Below are 25,119 nucleotides of genomic sequence, written 5' to 3' on the forward strand. Positions count from 1 at the left end.
AATTCCCTTTAGCTAACCCCAGGGCCATTCCACACAGGGCACCCTGCATCAGCAACATAAATCTATCTATCTTCACCCTTCTGCACTCTGAATAGAAACTGCCAATGGCCCAACACAGAAAGACCTGGGAGGCATGAACAAGATAGCAGGCCCCAGGAGAAAATCCTGTCCACCTCCCAAAGCCCTCACTTTTCTTGGCTGATCCTGCCACAGCAGGGTAATAAACACACTTGGAATTATCTTGACTTTAATACAACTAATGAAGTCTTTATCATTTAGTAAAAATAAATGAAAGTTTTTATTTCTATAATATTAAATTGACTCTTAAACTTTTGAAGTGAAAGTGTAAAACATTTCTTTCTTTTATCCCTGCTTGGGGATTTGTAATTGCAGTTTAACTGGTGCCATTTCAAGAACAATTTTAACCTTGAATTGCAAATGTGTTGGCTGGAAGTGTATATAAATCATTTCAACTTAGTTTTTATTATAAAAGTATTACAGAGAATAATTAGTTTTTAATCTGTCAGTTCAAATCAAAGGCAAGTTGAAATCTATTCATGCCATTCGTGTGTAGCAAGAGCTCCTGTCCACAAGACTTGGGCAGGGCATCATTGTGGATGAAAGGGAGAAATGAGAGAAAACCAAAAGTAATATAATTATGAGCCATTAAAAGGCTGATATGCACAACAGTTTAAGGGATGGGCATATAATGGCAATTAAACAAAACCAGAATCCATTATTAGCACAGTAAGGAAACCAAGGATACTAACTAGGAACTGGAAAAATCTCACCTAAAGTCATGGAGATTATTTTAGCTTCACCATACATTTGAGGTATGACAGGGCAGGTCCTATTTGTTGTCTCATTATTAAACAAGACAATGATAATGGAATATTAAATTCCCAGTAGCCTGGAGCATCCAAAATTTTACTTACTGAACCACAGCTGCAAACATAAAATCTAAGAACAGCTAGCTAAATGCAGGGCCATGCCCCTCCTGTGGCTACAGTCAGTTTTGCATGAAGGTGATTATAGAAAGGGCTTTATAGAAAGAAAAGGACTTAACCATAATTAACAAAGAAAGCCATCTCTCTTGGATTAATGATGGCATCTTCACCCCATTATTTAAAAACCTCCTTCATTCACATGCACTGCACGTCATGTGTTGAAATAGAAACGTTCTGAATTAAGTGACTCACCAGTTGTCGTGGCCTTGAGATAAACCTTACAGCTGTGACAGCCAGTAGCCATGTGGCTATTCCATTAGAAATATGGCCAGCCCTACATTTGCAGTGATAATATTTTGGATACATATTCTATTAAATAAACTATACTATTAAAATTAATTTCACTTGTTTCTCTTTACATTTTTTAACATGATTACTATAACATTTTAAATGACGTGGTTTTCTTTCTACCAGACAGTCCTGCTTTAGAGGTTTGGTGATCATTTAATACCGCAACAACAACAAAAACGCCTAGTATCTCCCAAGCACTTCCTGTGATGCCAGGTCCTAGTCTAAGCATTTTATACATATTCCATCATTTAATCTTTACTGTGACTCCATGAGGTGGGGATTATTATCATCATGTTACAGATGAGAAAACCGAGGCACCAAATAGTAGAGTACTTGAGTAATTTGGCCGAAGAATAAAGTCATACATGGAACCCAGGCAGTTCGCCTCCAAAGCACACAGTCTCAACTTCAAAGAGCTGCTCTACTCTTTCTGACTGATACCTTTGGTTAAAAAAGAGTCATGAGATTAAAACTTTTCTGTCTACCCCAGTTTACTATCAGGAAAAAAAAAAAATCACATATCTAAAGGTAAACAAAGTAGATGCAGTCACACTTATTTATTGCCTTTTTGATAGCACCCCCTACAAGCACTTAAGTAAAATTCATGCTGGGGAAAATCATAGGCAATGCCTTATTTTAACCAACAAGATGCAAATAGTCCTGGAAAGGAAGGGTTGGGTTAGTTGCCTATGGGCAAAGAACCATCATCTGAGAAGCACTATTCTAGAAGAAAACAAATCCTAGTTAACTGCACTGAAAGCTAATCATCTTCTATGACTGATCATGGACACGTTGCCTGCAGCCATCTCCATGTGTTGTCTGGCTTCTCTGACATCCCACACAAGGGCCGAGAGTGCTGCCATTTTGTTGGGGTGACCCATTTTGTTTGGGTGGCATGATTTCGGCCTGATATTTTCAGAAGATGTTTAGAGGAGCCACGTAAGCCATGCTGACTATGTGGGGAATCCCGAGTCAATGTAAGGTTCGGTTAGCAATGCTGTATTTGAATCTAGATTATCACACAAGCCAGAGGTACAAGTGCGCTGGCTGGCAAGGCTGATTTGAATGCCCAACTACAATCACAAAAGGGAACAAAAGAGGAAAGATTCGTGTTTGCCTGCATGTGCTCTGAAAGGCTTCAAAGAAATCCACATCATACAAGTCAACACTTTGTGCTAACCGTTATATTTTATGGTGAATATCCTCAAATTTTACTCGAGTGCAGGCACCCATGCTGGATGAGAGGGAAGAAAAGAGAGAATACAGAGACTGTAGAGAAGTAGAAGAATGAGGGACTAGGAATGTTTTCTTTCTGTCAGAGGCAGACATGGAATTCCTGACTACTTGGCTTTTCCGAATTGGCTGTTCGCCTTTCTGAAATGAACATTCTGTGCTAACTTCAGAAAGAATGTTGGCAGGGTCAGGGTGGGAAGGTCTGAAGCGATAATACTTGGATGGTGAATGCTTTCTTTTCCAGGGGCTGACACAGCTGTGACCTCCACAAAGCCAGCCAGCAAGGATCCAGTTTGGCCACATGAATATGAGCTGTTTTCCTCCCTTGGGAGAGAGAGAGGGACACATGAAGCAGTGTCTGATAAAAGTAAAGTATTATCTTAAGATGGTTTGTAGCAAAGAACCTGGAAAGCAAATATGATTAATTTCTTTTCTGTTTCCCTGAAACACAATACCTAGAGAGAAGTTATATATTGGAAGGCAAACACAGATCTTACATTATTTCTTCTCTTTGAGCGTATGGGTGGCAGAGAGTGGAATAGTGAGCAGATATTTAAAAAGCACTTTCTCAGAGCCCCAGTTACAAAAATGATCAAAATGCTTCTAAAAGACAAACACTTGGCAAAACATCCAAGCCCCAAACTCTGTCTTTTGTTTCAAATCTGGAGCTGTAATGAAACCCAGCATATGTTAATAGTCTTATTTCTCTCCAGCTAATCAGCGACTCTCTGCCTCTCCTTACATGGAATTCTCCATGAAAAGTAGCCAAATCAGTATTTCTTAACTTCATTATCTCAAACCTTTCTCTCTCTCTTTTTTTTTTTTCTGAGACAGAGTCTCACTCTGTCATCCACACTGGAGCGCAGTGGCGCGATCACAGTTCACTGCAGCCTTGACCTTCTAGACTCAAGTGATGCTCCCACCTCAGCCTCACAAGCAGCTGGGATCACCAGACATGTGCCACCATGCCTGGATAATTTTTAATTTTTTTTTTTTTGGTAGAGATGGGGGTCTTGCCATGTTGCCCAGGCTGGTCTCGAACTGCTGGGCTCAAGGGTTCTTCCTGCTTCACCCTCCCAAAGTGCTGAGATTAGAGGCACGAGCCACTGAGCCCAGCTGCAAACCTTTCAATCTTTCAAGACAAAAGTATTTATTAATTGACAAAAAAGGAGCTTGAAAAAAAAGTCCCTTCTGCCAACCCTGCACATATAAATATTTGGGCTGTAACTTTATTATTTTTTTTTTAATGAAACAATGTTGGCATCACCATTAGGAAGAAAACTCATTTCTTATTTCATTATCTCCTAAAGGCTGGCAGATCCTGTTCTGAAACCAAATCACCAGTCCTTTCTTTATTGTCAGGGTCAGATTAAAAGGAAAAAATATCTGAAAGTAAAATGATTGCCAAAACAGCAGTGAGGCCAAATAAATTTGTTCAGCCTGGCCTTACACGACCTAACTTGGTTAGGGGAGTAGTGTCTCTACTGCCCTTACCTTCTTCCAGGGAACCTGCCCCATTTACCCACTAAGAGGTAACACTGGATGTTTCAGGATGCTATCTGGCACCTCTGGTGGGCTCATTCAAAGATGGACATGTGACCTAAGGCTAGCCAAGTAGTTGGCTGGTCAATGTCTATTCAGACCCACCTACTGGGATACTTGACCTAAGACCCAGAAGGTCAACTGGTACTAGAACAATCAGACTGGTGGAGGTGGTCATTTCTATGAAAGACGTCCTAAGTACTTTTCAATTTTGGACAGTCCTGGTTAATGGCTCAAATCCACTTCCTTACAAATCCTATCCATTTTTCCAGGCTCTATTTTCGGGAATAATGCAGAAGAAATTTGACACTTTCGTTAATTCAATCCATGCTGAATTTTGCACAACTAATATGTCCCTTCTAAGAATCATCCTCAACCATACATTCAGACCTCATGAGGTGATTTAAAGACCTCTCATTCCCCGGATGGTTCCCCTACCTCTGACATTGCCTCAATCCTATCTCCAATTCATCAGTTCCTACCCACATTTACTGCTCAGCCTAAATCATGCCTTCCCATGAAATGTGCCCAGGCCACACTCAGAAGGAAGCAATACAGTATAGTGATCAGAAACATGGGTTTTGGAATCAGGCAAACCCAGGCTTAGTTTTTGGTTTCATCATTCACTAACCATGAACTTTTGGGCATGTTACCCAATCTCTCCATGCCAATATGTTCTATGTGAATACCCATCTCTCTATATTTGTGTTGCCACTGATTAAGTTGACATGTGTAAAGTGCTGAGTAAAGCACATAGCACACAGAAAGAACTCAATCAATGGTATGTTTTATTTCATTTCTCCATGTCCACAAATCTCTTTCTTTTCTGAACTGTGGGTAGGCTTAGTGGTCAGAGCATGATCTTTGGAATCAGACACCATGGCATGGTTACCAGTTGTGTGATTGTGGGCAAGTAACCTTTTGTGTGGCTTGATCTCCTCTATAAAATGGGGTGTGCACAGCACATTCCTCGTTAAGACTGCGGAATGGGGGTACCAATAGCATCTACCTCATGAGTGTGTTGTTCATGAAGATGAAATGGGTCAACATTTATAAAGAGCTTAGAAGAGTTTCTGGCACAAAAGGTCATCATCACCGAGGATAGCTATTATTACCTCCTCAAGATTGAATACTTAAACAATACTCAGATTTCCTGCCTGCAATTCTCTTTAGTGAGTTAATTTCATTTGCGGCTAAGAAACCATGTTCCATAGCTTGCAGTTCTTGGGTTCAGAAACATGTTTGTGGGAAAGACTGCAGGAATCAATGACGTGCACAAGATCAAGAACAAATTCCTTACTGGTATACTCTAGCCATGCTGGACTGTTAAGTCAATACAAAACAAGTAAACACAGAAGCCCCACTTGAGGCAGAATATCTACCTGATGGTAAGAGATGGGGACGGGTCTCCGGAAGACTATCCACTCCACTATTTCACTACACGGTGGTGTGGTCAAGGAACCTGTGTACCGATAATAGCTGCCCAGGGATGCAGGCAGGAGGTCCCGGAGGACAAAAGGATCCAGAAAGGTCTCCTTCTCTGTTAGGGGAAAAGGGAAAAGAAAAGCACAATGGTAAGTCATGCCATTCCGCGCCGCAGACAGTCAACACCCTCGGCATGCTGGTGCCACATCACAAGCCTTATGTTTGTTTATATCCTGAGAAGCACTAGCATTTGGTGGTGGGAGAGCCTCAGTAAACAAAGCAGCATTTCCCAGGGTGTGTTCTGAGGACACCAGCACCACAGTATATTTCAGTAAAAAACAGGTTCCATGATGAACACGGTTGGGCCACATTAAAGTCCCTCCCCCTTCCCCAGGAAATAGACAAAACACTCTAGCATACTAAAATCTCTGAGAAGTCTTGCAGAAAAGAAATGGGCTTGACTTTGTTTAACCCACCCCTTCCCAATCTTGTTTCATCATAGAATTATCTATGAACAGATATCCAATTATCTATGAACAGATAGATAATCAGTGCAACAAACTTTGGGACACATAGAGAGACTCATTATGAAAAGAAAACTGTAAGCCACCAGTAATGTGCAATTCCAAAGCTGGCTACATTTCATTATGGTTTCACCCAAGTCATCTCCAAATCAAAGTGAAGTCCAACCAAGGCACACCTAGAAACTTAAAAAGAATGGCCCCAGGAACCAGCATTCTTTTTACAAACATGGAGGTGTCTTCCCTTAAACAGAAGAAATGACATTTAAGTTCAGATCCAACAATGAAAATATGATTAATCTATGAGGAAAGCAAGGCATGTAATGGGTTAGTGTCTGCTCAAGGTCACACAGCTCCTAAGAAGCAAAGCCAGGATGTGAATCCAGATGTCTTGACACCAGAGACACCACACACCTCTGACTTAGCGGAAGAAGGCACTGAGGTTAGCTATGTGAAAATGCAAGGGTGGGGGCAAACAAGGTGAAGAAAACCATTGTAAGCAGTAGAAACAGCATGAGCAAAGGCTCCGGGACAGGAAGGAACAGTGTCGCAGAGAAGATGAGGAAAATGTCTTGTAATTCTCCCAAGCACACCCAGGAAACTATCTAGCTTCTTTCATGAGTCAGAGAAGGTTCTAGTCTCTACATACATCTCCAGACATCTAGTCTTGAATTTACATCTGGGATTCTCTCCTCCTTCCTGTTAGAGATGCAATAAGACTACTGGAGTTCTGCTCATGAGGTCCCTTAGCTCCTTCATGGCTTCCACCATGGGCCCTGGGAACAGGGTTCCAGGTGACCTCACAGACACACCTGCGCCTACAGGAATATTATTCCCAAGCCTCATACCTCCCCTCCTTCCTTCCTCTTCTCATTTTTATGCAGAACAACTAGTGTAGGCATTTGGGCAACTGTGCATCCCCAGACGCGAGAAGTCTGTGTAACTAGGGCATAATGCAAAAACCCAACAGAAATCAACTATATTATAATTAAAATTGCAATTTCCTTTTGGAAAAGATTAGTTGAAGAAGACTTAACATTGATTTAGCTTCGCCTATATGCCAGGCACTATTCTGAGTATTTACATGTTGCAAACACTTAAACAGCACTTACTATATGCAACAGGCCCTGTTCTAACAGCTTTATAAGGATACATTTATTTAATGCTTAAAATAACTCCAAGAAGTTAGTCCTATTATCATCCCCAGTTTGCAGAGGCGGGATGCAGAAACAGGTAGCTGGGTTTAGAATCCAGGATTTTATTACTCACATCACTATGCTCTCTTAGTTCACAACTCTTTGAAGTATGTGCTTTCTAATACTCGTTTTACAGGTGTGGAAATCAAGGCACAGAGAGGTTAAATAACCAAGCCCAAGCACTAGTGAACAGCGAAGTAACAGCAGTTATTCGTGAGGCTCAGAAACCTTGGCTGATTCTCAGAGAGGTGTTCAATTCGTCTTTTTCTAAAAGAAAAATTTAGTATTAACCAATAAATGCAAAACTCTTCAAATCATAGGGTTCTATAATCAAAATTACAAAAACAATTTCTGTTGTACAAAAGGCTAGAAATAATGGAATTGCCCCTCCGCCCACTGGCAAGTCTGGGCTTTAATTTAAACCTGGTTACCAGCAGCCTAATGACAGGGGAAATCTCTGCAAGCATGCTTGGCGAGGACTGGTTTGGCCAGGAGGAGAAAATATTTTGGCCTTTGCTTGCTGCCTCTGAGCTTCCTGGGCTGTGTAAACAGTCAACACAAAGCCCCAGGTGATAGAAGGGTGGGTAGGGCTTGGCACCACCAACTGCAAAACTGCCACCTTCATGTCTCCCTCATGTTGTAGGTGAACCTGGGGTCACACCGCTGCACACCAACCTGCCTTAGGATCAAGGAATCCAGGCCGAATGGCTACAGAATCAGAAGAGCTTTCCTCTCGGGGCCCAATCCAACATTAGGGTTGCAGTTAAGCATGCGGAATGCTGACAGGAAGTGACAAGACAACCCCGGCAAATCCCTGGCAGCCAAGTCCCCATCTAAACACACTCTAGGGAGAGGCCACGGCTTTAAAGAGCATCAAAAGTTAAAGCAAAAGCACCTGCCACACCAACAGGAGGAGATTAGATTTCAAAGGGGGAACACTGGACAGGGCCGGGCTCTTGTGTAAGTTCTCCGATGGGCTGATGGATTGAGCAGGCATGATGGAAAGTGCGTGTGACCCCTGCTGCAAACTCCAAAGGGACTCTCTGTTCTTGACCAACACCAGGGCTTCAGAGGCAAGTTCTGGCTTTCGTTGATCAGCACGTGCAGTCAGATCGGTGGCGAGGTGGGTAGACTTGGTACAAGGGATAGGGGAGGAGGGCCTGGCTTCACTGCTTATTCATTCCACCACTATTGCTGCCATTGAATCTTAGGACTGTGTGATCTGGAAGGGACTTGGACAGTTCAGCGGCTTAGTTCAGTAGCTTTGGAGGCCAAAGAATGATCTCTTCAAACAAAATCTTGCCCAAGAGCCCAGCAACTCAAATAGTTAAGTCAGCTCTGGTGGCTGAAGCTGAGTAGGGGACCCAGGGACACTTGGAAAACCATCTATTTAGTCCATTTCTTTGACTTTAGGGCTGGCTAAATAGAAGACCAGGGTGAAGTAACAGACACAAGGTCAAAAACGTGAAGAATACAGAGACTCACACGGGATTCTTTATTCAGGGAATCTGAAACAGTATGCCTGGAGAGCAGGAAACATCACTCAGTGCTGAAAACTGAGATCTAACCACTGCCTGCATCAGCACCCCCAGCACTTGTGCATTTCTTCAAGGGTGGCTGAGGAGAGCAGATTTTCAGCCTGCCCAGGTTCAAATCCCAACTCCGCTGTCAGCTGTGTGAGCTTAGGCAAGTTATGAAACCTTCTTAGGCTATAGTAGTGAAGATTATAAATAAGTCAATACAAGAAAGGGGTTCAGAAAGAGCTCAGAACACAGTAAACATTGCATACGTGATACATATTATTCTTACTCTAATTGTTACTACTTTTACTATTATTATTCCTCTAAGCTACCAATGTTTTGTCATTTGTTTTCTTTAATGCTTTGTGCATATCTATTTTTTTTTTTAAACTGGATTACTGCTTGTGCCCTTAAAGGCATACCATGTTAGATACATTGTCCATCAGCATGAGCAGTCTAGCATGGGCTTTGAATTAACTGATATTTGATGGCTGTGTGACCTTAGGCGAAGGCCTTAACCTCTCTGAGCTACTTCCATCATCTGTAAAATGGGAATAATGAGAATATTTACTCTCAGGGTTGCTGTGACAATTAAGCAAGTTAACAGACAAAAGGGGCTTGGCATAGTTCCTGGCGCACTGTAAGCCCAGATTTAACAAGGCAAGCATGTGGCTGAGCACAAGCCCAGCAGAGGTACAGGCTGCCTCACTTTGGGTTTTAAGCTAGGAATGAGCAACAGTTTTTAGTAAAGTACTAAAGAGTAAATATTTTAGGTTTTGCAGGCCAAGAGGTGAATTTGAAGATGTTATGTAGGTACTTAAATAATAAGCAAACTTTCACAACCTTATTAACTGTATTTGAAATGCGATTAATAACTGAGAACAATATTCAAAATATTTGTCTACCTAATGAGAATAATACGATTCCTTTTTAGGGGAATAACATTTCACTTAAGTAGGGATTGAACGTAAAAACCATTCTTAGCTCAGGGGCCATACAAAAATAGAGAGTAGAATGGATTTGGCCTTCGGTCCTATTCTGCCTGCCCCTATTTTCACACAAGCGTTGGGGGTGGGAAAAGATTCCCAAATATCAGAAAGTCATCTTGATACCCATAGCCTGACTTGTGGGGTGGGGGGAATTATGCTATATGTTCAGGTGCCCCCATTACTAAATGACAGTGCATTACAGAATTAACACGAACAATACATTACAGAATTCACTCTTTTCTCCCTGTCTCAGTTCAAGTTGAACATCAGTTTGCAGCCATCTTTCTGAAAATTGCATTGCCTGCTCAGTCCCACAGACAGTGCTCTACTGATAAATGGGGTGCTCGCAATGCTTAAGTACAAATTAGAATCAATTTTAGAAATGGTAGCTCTATATTTCTAGTACTGTCCACCGATGCCAGCTTAAGCCATAGGGGCTCAACTGGCCAGACTCAAGACGTGGTTCCTGAGTATAGCCACTGGGAAGAAGAAATAAAGCACTTTTCAGCTGAAAATGTAAACTCTTCTGTTTATGAAATCTCTTTTTTTCTTTGTATAAATTAGAGACAGATTCTCACTCTGTTGACTAGGCTGTGGTGGTACTGCAGCGTTGAACTCCTGGGCTCAAGCAGTCCTCCCCTCTCAGCTTCCTGAGTAGCTAGGACTACAGGCTTGTACCACCATGCCTGCCTAATTAAAACAAAACAAAACAAAACAAAAAACTAGTAGACATGAGGTTCTTGGGCTGTATGGCCCAAGCTGGTTTCAAACTTCTGGCCTCAAGCAATCCTCCTGCCCCAGCCTCCCAAAGTGCTGAAATTACAGCTGTGAGCCTATATGCCTGGCTAATAAAATCTTAATACATGTAGATATCATAAAATGGGGAGAAGTGCTAGAGCTAGGTCCCCTGGATATGAATCCTAACCAGTCTACTTTAAGGTTTGACTTGAGAAGAGTTATTTAACCTTTGTGTAACTGTTTCCTCATCTGTAAAATGGGATAATAACACTGACATTATAAGGAGGTTCTCAGTATGAATCAAATGAGTTAACATCAGGTGAGGGCTTAGGGGAGCGCTCGACACAGTAAGCATGCGTAAGTGCTTGTTAAATAAGTCTTGTTATAAAAGGGCAGTGTGATTCTATGCCCATCCTGATCAGTGCATTCTGCCTCCAACTTTCATCATAATTAGTCATTTGAATTCAAAACATTCATGTCCCAGCCACTTACTAGTTGAGAAAAATATTTGAAAAACTATTTATACCACCATTCATTCCATTATACCCTAATAGGCAGGTACTGTGCATTACTAGATAAAAGAATTGAAAAGAAATGAATCTTGTATTCCACTTTCAAGGATCCCGGGTGCTATATGCAGACAATATTATATTTTAATAATTAATTGTTCATCCAAGAAAAAGATGAGGAACAGGGATGCTAAATTCAAAGTATTCAAATTGCAAAAATGAATAATGTATGACTTTTATATTAAATACACACTGTATTAAGTAGTCTACATTTCACCCAACCCTTTCTTTCATTTTTAAGTATTTTGAATGACAATATGAATAATCAGTTAGGGGAGGTTTATTTGGAAAAAGAAATAACCTTATTTGAATGCAAAAGGTTTATAGCTGAAGATGATTAAATTTTTCTTATCAATTAGGAAATTCTGTATGAGGGCTTTAAAGTCATGGTCAACCATTAAGCCCAGTGCGGCCCAGTTATCCTTGCAGTTTCCTTTCAACATTAAATTATAGCTGGCTGATTCTGTTCAATTTCTTATTTCTGATAGCAGTGCCAGGAGGCAATTTTTAATTAAAGAAAATTTAAAAGATTCAAACATGTATAATTGGATTAAAAATGTGATCATTAAAACATTAGATGATAATCAGCTGATTGATTGCATTTCTTGGTGTGTTAATAGCCTAATAGTTTCAATGCTTTGGTTATATAGGAAAAAAAGAAAGCTCTTTATAAAATATGATGAACAATTAATGTATAGAAGAGACCTGTGCAGTCATTGGGAACTGTGGAAATGCACTGAACACCCACTCACACACACCCCAATAAACAATGTATTACACTGGAAGATTGGAAGGTACTTGGACAGGATGTGGTAGTTTATAAGGGAAGAAAACCTGAAGCATTCCCTAAACAAAGGACCAATTAATTTTAGGAAAGTGTATGAAAGCCCAAGCTTCTGTTTTTAGCCCAATGATTATTTGGTTTCTTCAGGGTTTCCCACAACATTTTTTTTTTTTTTTTAAGAGGAAAAGCAATTAACTTTTCCTTAAATGCCTAAGATCACTGGGGCAGTGCTAGCCTCTGCTTGGTGTTATGTAAGGAGGGAAGGAAGGAGTGGATAGTGGAAAGAACTGGGCATTAAGTCATTAGAAATGAAAGATGATTTATGACAGTGCCACTCAAACGTCAATGTGCATGCAAATCATCTGCGAAGCTTGTTAAAATGCAGATTCTGATCCAGTAGATCTGGGGTGAGAGCTGAGATTCTATATTTTTAATAAAACAGATGCTGCTGGTCTCAGGACCACACCTGACTAGCCACTTTCTACAAGGACTGTATCAAAGGGTTCCTACATCCTGTGCAGCCTTGTTCACTTCTACTTTCTGATTTTTAGGTATAGCCACACTGGCCTCCTTGCTGTCCCATGAGCGCACTACTCCAGGGCCTTTGCACGGGCTTTTCACTCCGTCCAGAACATTTCTTCATTACTCCATTCATGGCTGGTTTTGGACCAAATATTCTGCAGCTGTTAGCAACTTCATCATATTTGAATCACCATTTCTAAATGAGGTCTACCCTGACCACTGTTTTGCAGATAGCAATTTCAAGGGCAGGATCACTGAGAAGGAAACATTTGATTGAAAGCCTGAAGGCAGTGAGGAAGTGAGCGACATGGCTACATGGGGAGAAGAACACTCCGGGAAGGGAGAAAAGTCAGTGCAGAGGGACTCTGCCTGGTTTATAAAGAAATGGTTAGAGTGAAGTAAGCAGGAGGGAAAACAGAAGGAAAAGATCAACAGTCCAAAACTTCCCAGGTCTGAGGGGGAAACAATCAGCTGTTGGGTAAGTACAATTGATAGTTACACTCAGAATTCAGAAGAGGTGACACAACTGAGTAAAACACTAGACATGGAATCAGCAGCTCTGGGTTAAGTCTAGACCGGCCATGAATGTAGTGTGTAACCTGGGAGGAGTCTTAGGTGTGACAGGAGGACCTGCCAAACACAGGGGTGAGAAACGGCAAGTTGGGAGGAAATAAAGAGGCTGAGGGTGAGAATCCAGAAGGCATCAGGGAGGTGAGAAGGTATTAGATTAGAACAAAGACAGCCGGGCGCAGTGGCTCATGCCTGTATTCCCAGTACTTTGGGGGAGACCGAGGTGGGTGGGTCACCTGAGGTCAGGAGTTTGAGACCACCCTGGCCAACATGGCAAACTCCATCTAAAGATACAAAAATTAGCCAGGTATGGTGGCGTGCTCCTGTAGTCCCAGCTAGTCGGGAGGCTGGGGCAGGAAAATCGCTTGAACCGGGCAGACGGAGGTTGCAGTGAGCCAAGATCGCACCATTGCACTCCAGCTTGGGCGACACAGTGAGACTCTGCCTCCAAAAAAAAAAAACAAAAAAAGATGATAGCAGAGGCCTCCCTAGGGGGAGCCCAGAGAGAGTTAATTTTATGATTCAAATACAAGCAAAAATACTTGCTCTCTATAACGGGGTGTTGATTATCAAAGCATGTCATCGTTCTGTCATCAATAAGGAGGATGAAATGGGAATGACAGCGTGGGAATAGGGCTGTCCTGTTTGCAAAGCAAGGCCATCTGCAAGGCTTCACATAAATGATTTTAAGGAACAGGCACAAGACTGAAGTTATGATTGGGTGATAGGGAAATCGAGGTCTCAAAGACACTAGTTTTTCATCTCATACATGAGAGGAAAACAAGGTTTACAAGGAAAGAGGCTGGACCACAGCCGCACCGTGGGTGACATGGGAAGGGTATCTGGATCTCCCCATGCCCATCTTTCTACCACCCTCATTCTGGATCCCTGGGCTCTGGGGTCCTCATCTGCAGGATCAGGTGAGGAAATCTCACTGAAGACTAGACTAGGCAACTCTTTTAGCTTTATATTTTATTTTTTGTGGAGACGGAGTCTTGCTCTGTCTCCCAGGCTGGAGCGCAGTGGCGTGACCTCAGCTCACTGCCACCTCCACCTTCTGAGTTCAAGTGATTGTGTGTCTCAGCCTCCCTGAGTAGCTGGGACTACAGGCGAGCCACCACGCCTGGCTAATTTTTTGTATTTTTAGCAGAGACAGGGTTTCACCACGTTGCCCAGGCTGGTCTCAAACTCCCGAGTCAGCTCAGGCAATCTGTCTGCCTCGGCCTCCCAAAGTGCTAGGATTACAGGTGTGGGTCCTCACGCCCAGCCTCTTTTAGTTTTTTAAACGTAAAACTAATCCTGACACTGCCCAGCTTAAACTTTTCCAGTGGCTTCTTGCTTCATTTCGAATAAAATCCAAACTCCTCATGGTGGCCATGGGGCCCCACATGACCTGTCTACCTCTGCAGCCTGTATTTTCCTCTCTCTCCCTTGCTGACCACCTACCTGCCTCCTCACCTTGCTGTTCCCTCTGCCTGGAATGCTTCCCCTCCCACCACCCTCCATAGAGATGATTCCTTTTCATCCTTCATGTCTGGGCTCAAATACCACTGCCTGAGCCCCCCATCTCAGTATGTTTTCTCTGTTATTTATTTATTTATTTAATTTATTTTTGAGACGGAGTCTCGTTCTGTCACCCAGGCTGGAGTGCAATGGCACGATCTCGGCTCACTGCAACCTCTGCCTCCCGGGTTGAGGCAATTCTCCTGCCTCAGCCTCCCGAGTAGCTGGGACCACAGGCATGCGCCACCACGCCTGGCTAATTTTTTTGTGTTTTTAGTAGAGACGGGGTTTCACCATGTTAGTCAGGCTGGTCTTGAACTCCTGACCGCAGGCAATCTGCCCGCCTCAGCCTCCCAAAGTGTTAGGATTACAGGTATGAGCCACCACGCCCGGCCTGCTATTAACTTTCTGCATCACACCTTCATTTCCTTTCCAGCATTCCTTTGTTTACTGTCTCCTGCAACAGCTTGATTATTCCACAAGAGCAAAGACCTTGCCTGTACATATATCCAACAGCTAAAACACTTCCCCAGAACACAGTAGGTGCCTAATAATTATGTGAAAAGAGAATGAAGAAACAAACAAGCACAGTAGCAGTTGATATATTTTAAATAACCAGTAAGTCCTAGATACTGTCTTCCTCATCTCTAAGTCATCTTCAATCGTAAGATGCATCATTATTCCAATACCACTAGTAAAGGTTACATGTTGCTAATTAAACAATGATTTGATATGAACTCAGATGCATCCCAATTTGAGCGTTGTTAAAATATGAAGACATGAGAGTCGCAGAACTGATTGACTAAGATACTGACATTATTCAGTAGGACTCACAACAAAGGGCCCCGTCAACTTTCTGAGTCTAGTAGAAGCCAGGTCCAGAGCTTGTTGTTTTATGTGACCACAGTAAAGGTGCGCATAGGGCCAGGTAGCAGCAGCATTGACTCTCATCTGTTTACACTAACTGGGTTCTCTAGCCTCAGTTTACCCTTCACTGACCTGCAACCCAAGACTCCATTCCACACTGTGGAATTTGCCTCAGTTTGCCTCCTTTTCCCAGTTCACACTTATGGTTCAGAAACTGGGTGCCAGGCCCTGGTGTGGCCTTTCTCTAAGTGAAGCTTCATAACCCTGTGAAGTAGGAATCAACATCCTAGTGAGGGCTGAGAACTTACCCAAGGTCACAGGTTGTTAAGACCTGGGTCTCAATCTGTGTGATTGGCTAACATGGTCTCTTTGACAGGTTGTAGGCTCTGTTACAGCAAGATCATGCCTCCTGGCCTTATCCCCAGCACCCAATGCAGCACTTCATAAAGTAGGTCCTTTATACTGGCGAAAAGAAATTGACCAAACTAAGTCACGACGTATCTCCAAGTCAAAAGTGGGCAAACTACGGTACACGGGCCAAATCTGGCCTAGTGTCTACTTTTGTAAATGAAGTTCTGTTGGTACATAGGGTGCTCATTTGCTTATGCATTGTCTACGGCTGCTTTCAGGCTACCACTGCAGAGCTGAGTAGTTACAACAGAGAATATATGGCTGACAAAGCTTAAAATACTTGCTATCAGTCCCCTTACAGAGAAATTTTGCCAACCCCTGCACTCCTATATGAGGGCAGGGTATTTTTTTAAAAAAGCAACAGGCAATACATGTGAGCATGAACAGGGTCAACTCCATGCAGTGGTGGAGGTGTGGAATTTACTTTTGCCTGTGAAACTCTCCATCAGCAGGCAGAGGATTAAATGCATGCCTCATGGCCTTCCCTACAGGCACAGTCCAGAGAAAATCCCAGGGGCCTATACTATGGCATGAATAATTAGTGCTGTGGGGTCTGAACCAGGTGGCCTGGGAGGGAGAGAGCCCACCTTATTAATCAGATCCCTATCTTCAAGCACCCGGAGAAGAGCAATCCAAGGTCATGAAATAGCCACCTCACTGGGTTCAAAGACATCTAGCCTCCTCCAACTTTATTAGAGGTTTCAGTTGACCAAGGGCAGCATTTTGATTTACGGGTTGATGTTTAAATGAAATGTATGTTGACCTTAATATTTCCAAAGAGAAAGCACATAAAGATTGCAGTCTTGTCAACAATTAAGGAAATGAACATGACATTTAAATTATATAGAGTCATATGGTGACAAAAACCCAATATTATCATTGAACAGTTTCATTGATTGCCTTTCTCCCCTACAGGGTTCTGGTGGCCATAACTGACACGACGTGTACATTCTTTTAGTTTCCTTTTGATGCTCAGTCAATGACCTAATTCACAAAGGAAAACCACGATATACAAGAGTTAAGTGCTTTTGACAATAATCAGAAAGTCAGTCAATGCTGGGACTTAGAAGCTGGCCCAGCAGAGCAGAAAGAAATGTGATTCAGAGTTTAACACAACTGGGTTCAAATCACTATTCCATTGCATGGCCAGGATACATTCGCTTGTCTCTCTAAAACCTCACTTTACCTATTTATAAAATGGGATTAAGAATTCTTACCTCACTGTGGTGCCACTGGGATTCAGTAAGATTGTATTTATAGAACGTCCAGGTAGGGTTAGGTACACAGACAGAGGTTAACAGTTGCAGAAGCAGAGAGGCTACTGCTTCTTCCTTTCACCCACTTCCTGGTTCTTTGTCCACTACCTTTTCCCCTGACCTCAAAAGAAACTGGCTACCCAAAACATCGTCATCATCATCATCTTCATCTTCATCATTTTTATTTTGTGTGGCCCAACTAAACAGAGCAATATGCATTCTATTTTACTAGCTGGGTAGTGATGGTGGCAGAACCCAGAGCTCTGCAGTCATTTCCTGTCATCACGTGGTTTCCATATTCAAGTCCACAAGTGACAACAATAATGATGATTATGGGCGGGGGGGGGGGGTTGGTGGCAGTGGTGACAGCTATCACTGAGTGCTTACCATATGCCAGGCATAGTTATATACAGTAAGTCACTGAATCCTCAGGATAAACCAGTAAGACTGGTATTAGTATTACCTCATGATGCAGTTGAGAAAACTGAGCCACAAAGAGGTGAAGTGATTTGTTCAGGTTGTAACACAACTGGATTTCAAACCCACTATGCAATAGTGTCTGTCTCTCCTACACCGAGGTAGCATACATAGAGCATGCAAGCAGGGTAAGAAAATCACACACGGTAGTCGCAAGCACTTTAGCAGGCACTTTTGCAGCAGGCAAATGGAGGTATCTTTTTAAGAGCTCTCTTTGCTCTTCACATCCCACTGAAACAAGCAGGAAAAGGGCATTTCCCTGGATTTCCATAATCCTGTTCAAATGATAAAATATTGACAAACAAGGCAGGCTGAATGAGAACTGGCCTCACATTCAAACCTAATCTAAAAGGAATCACTTTTGAAGTCTTTTTACGTCTTAACATTATTGTTAACAATACTATTAGTGATAAAATAGAAGTCGCACAGCATCTCATTTCCTGGCTAAGAAAAGAAGTGGAAATAACTTACATCTATGGTGGTGGTTTTGATGCACTGAAATCCAGGAAACGGTGGAAATGGCTTAAGTGTGCCTGTTTCTAGAAGATTTTGAGATCAAACATGTTCTGATAAGCATCAGTCCTTCCTAGATCCTTAATAGACATGAGCCAATTAGCCAAGATCAGGGCACTGCATATTTATAGCACATTTCAGGAAAGTTCCATGTAATTAAATGCTGGAAACACAAACTTCAAATGGGAAACTCTGTTGCATGTTAAGATGTTCAAAATGATCAGTGAGCTATAGATAATACAGCATTGGTTTTCCCGTTCAAAAGGGAGAAAATAATTTGGAGGATTTCTTTAAGTTAAACATTAAAACAGAATCCTCATTAATTCAGTTGAAATGTGATGATATCAGCAAAATGAAAACTGAAATCTATGTCTGTAAAGCCTAGCAAGTGGTAAGCAATGACCTGAGTGGGTATTTACATTGTCCCAACATAAACAAATTACTGGGTGAAGGCAACATTATTAGTAGAGCTGCTGTAATAGCTACCGTTTAGATGAGGTAGGATTGACAAACATTTTCTTTAAAGGGCCAGAGATTAAATACATAAGGCGGTGCAGGCCAGTGTGTCTGTCACGACTACTCAAGTTTGCCATTGTTGTGCAAAAGTAGCCATAGATGATATATAAACAAATGAGTGCAGCTGTGTTCCAATGAAACTTTACAGAAACAAGCAGCGGGCTGGATTTGGTCTGCAGATTAGAGTTTGCTGATCACTGATTTAGAGGGCGCTGAACACATACCAGGCATGCCTTCTTCCCCGTGCTGTCCCTGTCTGAACGCATTTAGCAATAATACTCATGAGATAAGCACTTTCATTATCCTCACTTTACAAGGCAGAAACTCGGGGACAGAGAGGCTCAGTAATTTGTACTGGGTCACACAGCTCCCAAGTTGGAGAGCCAGAATTCAAACCCAGGCCAGCCCGAATTCTGAAGTACTGCTCTAGAAACCTTGTTCAGTTGTGTTCCTAAGAGTCCAACTTCAAGTGAAAAACAACAAAATTCCATTTCTTTAAAAGTATTCCATAATGGAGACCTTTAATAAAGTTCATTCCGAAGGTTCAACGTGAGATTACTCTGCATGCAAGTAACATTAGTCTTTGCACCAATAAAGTCAAGACCAAAAAAAAAAAAAAAAAAAAAATTCTTCATGAGACTAAAATTTTTCCAAGGACAAGGGAAATCTTGTTCATTTTACCCTCAGCACTTTAGGCAGTCAGTTGATGGAAGGATGGGTGGATGCTATGATTCAGGGAGCTTGGTGGTTCACACACACAAAAACAGGCAAGAACCCCTCACAGCAACTCAGTTCTGCTCCATTTTCTTGCTACTGGATTATAATGACATTTCTGCCTCAGGAGTTATTTTTCCCAAAAGTCCCTTGTTCTAGCATTTGTCCTCTTCTTCCAAAGTCCACAAAAGATATTTTCAGCAACTTCAGCCATTTGGCCTCAGATGGCTTATTTCAAGCTTTTGGACCACAGGGATAGTCACAATGATGTCAGAGTGACAGTGACAGATTATGGTCCTGTTCAGTATGTCTTCACTTGCCCCCTTCAACAAAACCCATATGATGAGTTTCAATCAAGATGGAAAAAGGTAGGTGGGGAGCCTCACAGGGATCTGAGCGGGAGAGGACCTGGAGTCAGAAGAGCCAGTCTGAAGTCAGGAAGACCTTGGTTAGACTCGGGGCTGGGTCACTTCTCATGATGTGACCCTGGGGCAAGTCGCCCAGCCTCTAACTGCTTTGCTTGCCTTTCTATATGATGGGGACCGTGGTGGTTGTATCTCAGAGGGTTTCTGGAGTATGTAGTGATGCCTGCTGGGCTAAGCAGACAGGGCAAGCATGACCGGCACAGCAGCAGTGAGGCACCTTTTATGTTTAAACTTGTCACTTGACACCCCATCCCCTTTGTTTCTGATTTCCTGTTTCTAATCTCCACAAGGAGATGTTTGCTTTCAGAGTCACCTCTTAATGATACAATTCCAAACAGGCACAGTTCTTTCATTGGCCTGTAATCAATTTGTGGAGAGAACACACAGCCTATCAGGGGTAGTTATGGTAAAAAGTTTTTTTAAAAAGTGCTGTCACTCTCTTTTGCTTGTTGTGAGGCCGCTTGGAACTTGATGCGTCCCAGAGGAAAGCAATGTCTGAATCTCTTCCTTTCTAATGTTAATCATTGTCTTCTTTGATTGTGAAATATAACACCCATGCAGAAAGGTGTGCAAAACATCAATGTACTGTCGAAAAATGATCCTGAAGTGAGCCCTGGTGTGTGGGTATGTGACCAACACTCAGAACATGAGAAGACCTTGCCTCCCCCTACCCGGCCAGCCCCTTGTCACTCTCTCATCCACCCCTGGGAAGTCACCACCATCCCCATTTTGAAATAATCACTTGGGTTTCCTATTTAGTTTTAACACCTACATATGCACTCCGAAGCAATAACGGTTAGGTTTTCTCATGTTTTGAAGTTTATCTTTGGGAACGTACAATGTTTTCTTCAGAATCTTGCTTCCTTTGCTTAACTTTACCAATCTCGGATGCACCCATATTGTTGAGTGGGCCATTCCTTCCCATCATGGTGAAATGTTCTATTCTACGACCGCACCAGGTCATCTTTACACAGCCTGCCAATGATGGGCACCTGAGGCATTACTAGGTTTGGGTAATTAGGAAAAACACCAACGCAAACATTCTTGCCCACGTCGTCTTCTTCTTCTTTTTTTTTCTTTTTCAGAAAAAAAAAGTCTTCAGATAGAGTCTTGCTGTGTCACCCAGGCTGGAGTGCAGTGGTGCAATCTTGACTCACTGCAGCCTCGACCTCCCGGGTTCAAGCGATTCTCATGCATCAGCCTCCCAAGTAGCTGGGATTATAGGTCCATACCACCAGACTCAGCTAATTTCTGTATATTTTTTTAGTAGAGGCAGGGTTTCGCCATGTTAGCCAGGCTGGTCTCAAACTCCTGACCTGAAGCAATCCACCCACCACGCCTTCCCACAGTGTTGGGGTTACAGGCGTGAGCCACTGTGGCCAGCCACATGTCTTCTTTTTTTGAAGACCAGGTTTCGCTCTGTCACCCAGACTAGAGTGCAGTGGCACAATCTTGGCTCACTGAACCTCTGCCTCCTGGGCTCAAGTGATCCACCCACCTCAGTCCCCAAAATAGCTGGGACTACAGGTGGGTGCCACCATGCCTGGCTAATTTTGTTTACTTTTTGTAGAGACAAGGTTTCACCATGTTGCCATGGCTGGTCTCAAACTCCTGGGCTCAAGTGATCTGCCTGCCTCGGCTTCCAAAGTGCTGGGATCACAGCTGTGGGACACTGCGCCTGGTCTATACATCTCTTGGGACACATATATGAGTTTCTCTAGGGGACATAGATAGAAATGGAATCTCTTAATTTTACTAGATACTGCCGAACTATTTTCTGAAGAGTGATCATACTAGTTATCCTCTTACCAACAACATGAGAGTTCCTGTATTCACATCCTTGCCAACACTTGACACTGTCAAGATTTTTAATATTTGACTATTTGGTACATGCTGCTAATTTTTTTAAGCTTTGTGGATGCAATATATTTGGGAAATTAATGTGTAATATATATGGGTTATTCTTTAATTTTCAAACAGTCAAATGAAGAAATCTAAGGGGACAGCATTGCAAATTTTTGTATTATACCTGTACAATCATCCTATAGATCAAGATAGAGAAATATTTTTATCACCCAAGAAAATTTCCTCAGGTTCCTTTTTATTCAATATATTCCTCCACTCCACTGTTCTTTGAGACTGAGTCTCATTCTTTCACCCAAGCTGGAGTACAGTGGCGCAATCTCAGCTCACTGCAACCCCCACCTCCCGGGTTCAAGTGATTCTCCTGCCTCAGTCTCCCGCTACAGGTGCGTAACACCACACCTGGCTAATTTTTGTATTTTTAGTAGAAACGAGGTTTCACCATGTTGGTCAGGCTGGTCTTGAACTCCGATCTCAGGTGATCTGCCTGCCTTGGCCTCCCAAAGTGCTGGGATTATAGGCATGAACCACTGCACCTGGCCCCTCCTCCCCACTATTCTGGCTTTCATCACCATGGATTAATTTTGTGGATGGACCTGTTCTCACACTTTACATAAACAGAATCATGCACTATGCACTGTTTTGCTTTTGAGTGACTCCATAGTTCATTATCTGTAAGTGCTGCATAATATTCCACTGTATGAATAGTCTACAACTTCTCTATCTGTGTTCCCACTGATGGACATTTAAGCTGTTTCCAGTTTGTGGCTATTATGACTAAGGCTCATATGCACAAGTCTTTTGTTGATATTTTTCTTGGGGATATACTTAAGTGTGGCATTTCTGGCTCAGAGGGCGGGGTACATGTGTAACCTCAGCAGAAACAGGCACACGGTTTTCTGAAGGGGTGGAACCAAGTGCATCCCCAGCAGGGGAACAGTGCAGGCAGCACCATACCCTGGGGCTGGTTTCTTTTAAAACAGTGAATGTGTGGCTGGTGATGCAACAGCAATTGTAGAAGATGAAGCCGACCCACTATTCTAGAAGGAATTCAGAGGACTGGTCTGAAGATGACGCTCTGTTACTCTTCACTATAGAAACCTCAGTCCCAGCAGGTGGAATATGGAAAGATGAACGATGTGGAGTTTCTTAGACAGCTTTCACCACTCTCTGGAAATGCTTGGCAGGGCAGTCAATGCATATTTTCAAATTCACTGTTATTTCTTCCCTTTTTGCTAGAGGCTGAGAGTGACAATAGCTATTCTAGGACTTTGTCCTTAGATTTGGTGAGGAGATGATGAGTGTCCCAGGGCAGGGGCAAAAAGGTGGAAGGAGACCCCCAAAGGTGAGTCGAGTGAACAAACTAGTCACATGAGAAAGCTGGTCTGGCAAGGAAAGTTTTAATCTTGTCATAGCCACAACTGCCAGTGCCGTGTTTTGACAAGAAAAGCTTGCAAAAGCCTCATTTTGTGATACTAATAGAAGCGAGTTCTCAGGTGATAATTTATTTGTCCTTTCACTGATAGCTTTCTTGGAAGAGCCAGGGAAGGGAAGACAGACAGAGAGAGAGCAGCTGTCTAGCTCTGACCAGCAGAAGATTTTGTTGTGTCTGTGGCAATTTCTTTTTCGTTTTTTTGGCAGGGAGTTTGGGGGAGGGTGGGGACAAAATTTCCCTCTGTTGCCCAGGCTGGAGTGCAGTGGTGCGATCTCGGTTCACTGGAACCTTGGCCTCCCACGCTCAAGTGATTCTCCTGCCTCAGCCTCCCGAGTAGCTACGATTATAGGTGCCCGCCATCACGCCTGGCTAATTTTCGTAGTTTTAGTAGAGATGGGGTTTCAACATGTTGACCAGGCTGGTCTCGAACTCCTGACCTCAGGTGATCCACCCACCTCAGCCTCCCAAAGTACTGGGATTATGAGTGTGAGCCACTGTACCCAGCTGTCTGTGGCAATTTCTGACTATCCCCCTCACATTTCCTATGAAAGAAAACGAAGCCTAGGCTGGGCACAGTGGCTCACGCCTGTAATCCCAGCACTGTGGGAGGCTGAGGTGGGTGGATCACGAGGTCAGGAGATCGAGACCATCCTGGCTAACACAGTGAAACCCCGTCTCTACTAAAATTACGAAAAATTAGCCAGGCGTGGCGGTGTGCGCCTATAGTCCCAGCTGCTGGGGAGGCTGAGGCAGGGGAATGGCGTGAACCCAGGAGGTGGAGCTTGCAGTGAGCAGAGATCGCGCCACTGCACTCCAGCCTAGGCGACAGAGTGACTCCGTCTCAAAAAACAACAACAACAAAAAGAAAACGAAGCCTATTACACCTCACTAAGATGATACATTCTCCAGGAGAGGAAAGTGACAGTGGGGGAGGGGTGGGAAAAGAGGACAAGCAGATAAAATACCAAGCAATCACCAGAGGCAAGTTTCCTATCAGGAATACAAAAGTGGTCCGTTTCAGAGGACTGACACAAGAGGATGGTGTTTTGAGGCCTTTTGACAGTATATGCGTATGTACACAAATAGCCTGCTGAATTTTCCTAGGGTGAGTACTATAAAAAGGAAGAGAAATTATGTATTCCAGCAACATGAAAAGAAAAAACAGATGCCTTTTAACTGACACAGGACATAATGCACATACACTCGATCTTAGCCGAAAGGACGAGAAGCGACGTATAATGCGCATATCTTTTTTTTTTTTTCTGAGACAGTGTTTTGCTCTTGTCACCCAGGCTGGAGTACAATGGCGTGGCCTCAGCTAACTGCAACCTCTGCCTCCCAGGTTCAAGCGATTCTCCTGCCTCAGTCTCCCAAGTAGCTGGGATTACAGATGCGTGCCACCATGTCTGGCTAAGTTTTGTATTTTTAGTAGAGACGGAGTTTCACCATGTTTGCCAGCCTATTCTCAAACTCCTGACCTCAGGTGATCCACCTGCCTCAGCCTCCCAAAGTGCTGAGATTATAGGCATGAGCCACCGTGCCTGCCCCACACATATTTCTTAACATGGATCAGTTAGGTAAAACCGTTGATGCAAATAAGTTGGTGCAAAAGGAACTGCAGTTTTGTACTGTTCAAATTTGCAACAATGATATTGGAATGCATTCTTCAATAAATATGGTTATGCTATACATCATTTTAATGCATCTATTTCTTGCTTTGTGTTTTTGCTAATGACTTAGCACTTGCTGTTTATTTTATATTTATTTTAGACTATGGAAATGACGTTAGACAAAAAGCAAATTTGAGCAATTTTCTTATTCGAGTTCAAAATGGGCCATAAAACGGTGGAGATAATTCACAACATCATCAACGCATTTGGCCCAGGAACTGCTAATGAACGTACAGTGCAGCAGTAGTCCAAGAAGTTCTGCAGAAGAGACAAGAGCCTTGAAGATGAGAAGCGTAAGTTGACAACAACCAATTGAGAGCAATTCATTGAAGCTGATCCTCTTACAACTATAAAGGAAGTTACCAAAGAACTCAGTGTTAACCATTCTATAGTAGTTTGACATTTGAGGCAAATTGGAACAGTAAAAATGCTCGAAAAGTGGGTGCCTCATGAGTTGAGCAAAAATTTTTAAAAAAATGTCATTTTGAAGTCTCGTCTTCTCTTATTCTACATAACAACAATGAATCATTTCTCGATCAGACTGTGACATGTGACAAAGAGT

General features: G+C 42.7%; 1 protein-coding gene across 2 annotated transcripts in view; it reads right to left on the reverse strand.

Annotated features, from left to right (window-relative positions):
* Window positions 1-25,119, reverse strand: part of PTPRG (protein tyrosine phosphatase, receptor type G) — a 757,314-nt gene that overhangs the window by 133,484 nt on the left and 598,711 nt on the right. For both annotated transcript variants that reach the window (XM_025375409.1, XM_025375408.1), the window contains exon 7: window positions 5,456-5,613. In XM_025375409.1, coding sequence (XP_025231194.1) covers window positions 5,456-5,613 — 158 coding nt within the window. The remainder of the gene's footprint in view (window positions 1-5,455; window positions 5,614-25,119) is intronic.

Source organism: Theropithecus gelada, chromosome 2, assembly GCF_003255815.1.
Source record: "Theropithecus gelada isolate Dixy chromosome 2, Tgel_1.0, whole genome shotgun sequence".
Classification (NCBI taxonomy): domain Eukaryota; kingdom Metazoa; phylum Chordata; class Mammalia; order Primates; family Cercopithecidae; genus Theropithecus; species Theropithecus gelada.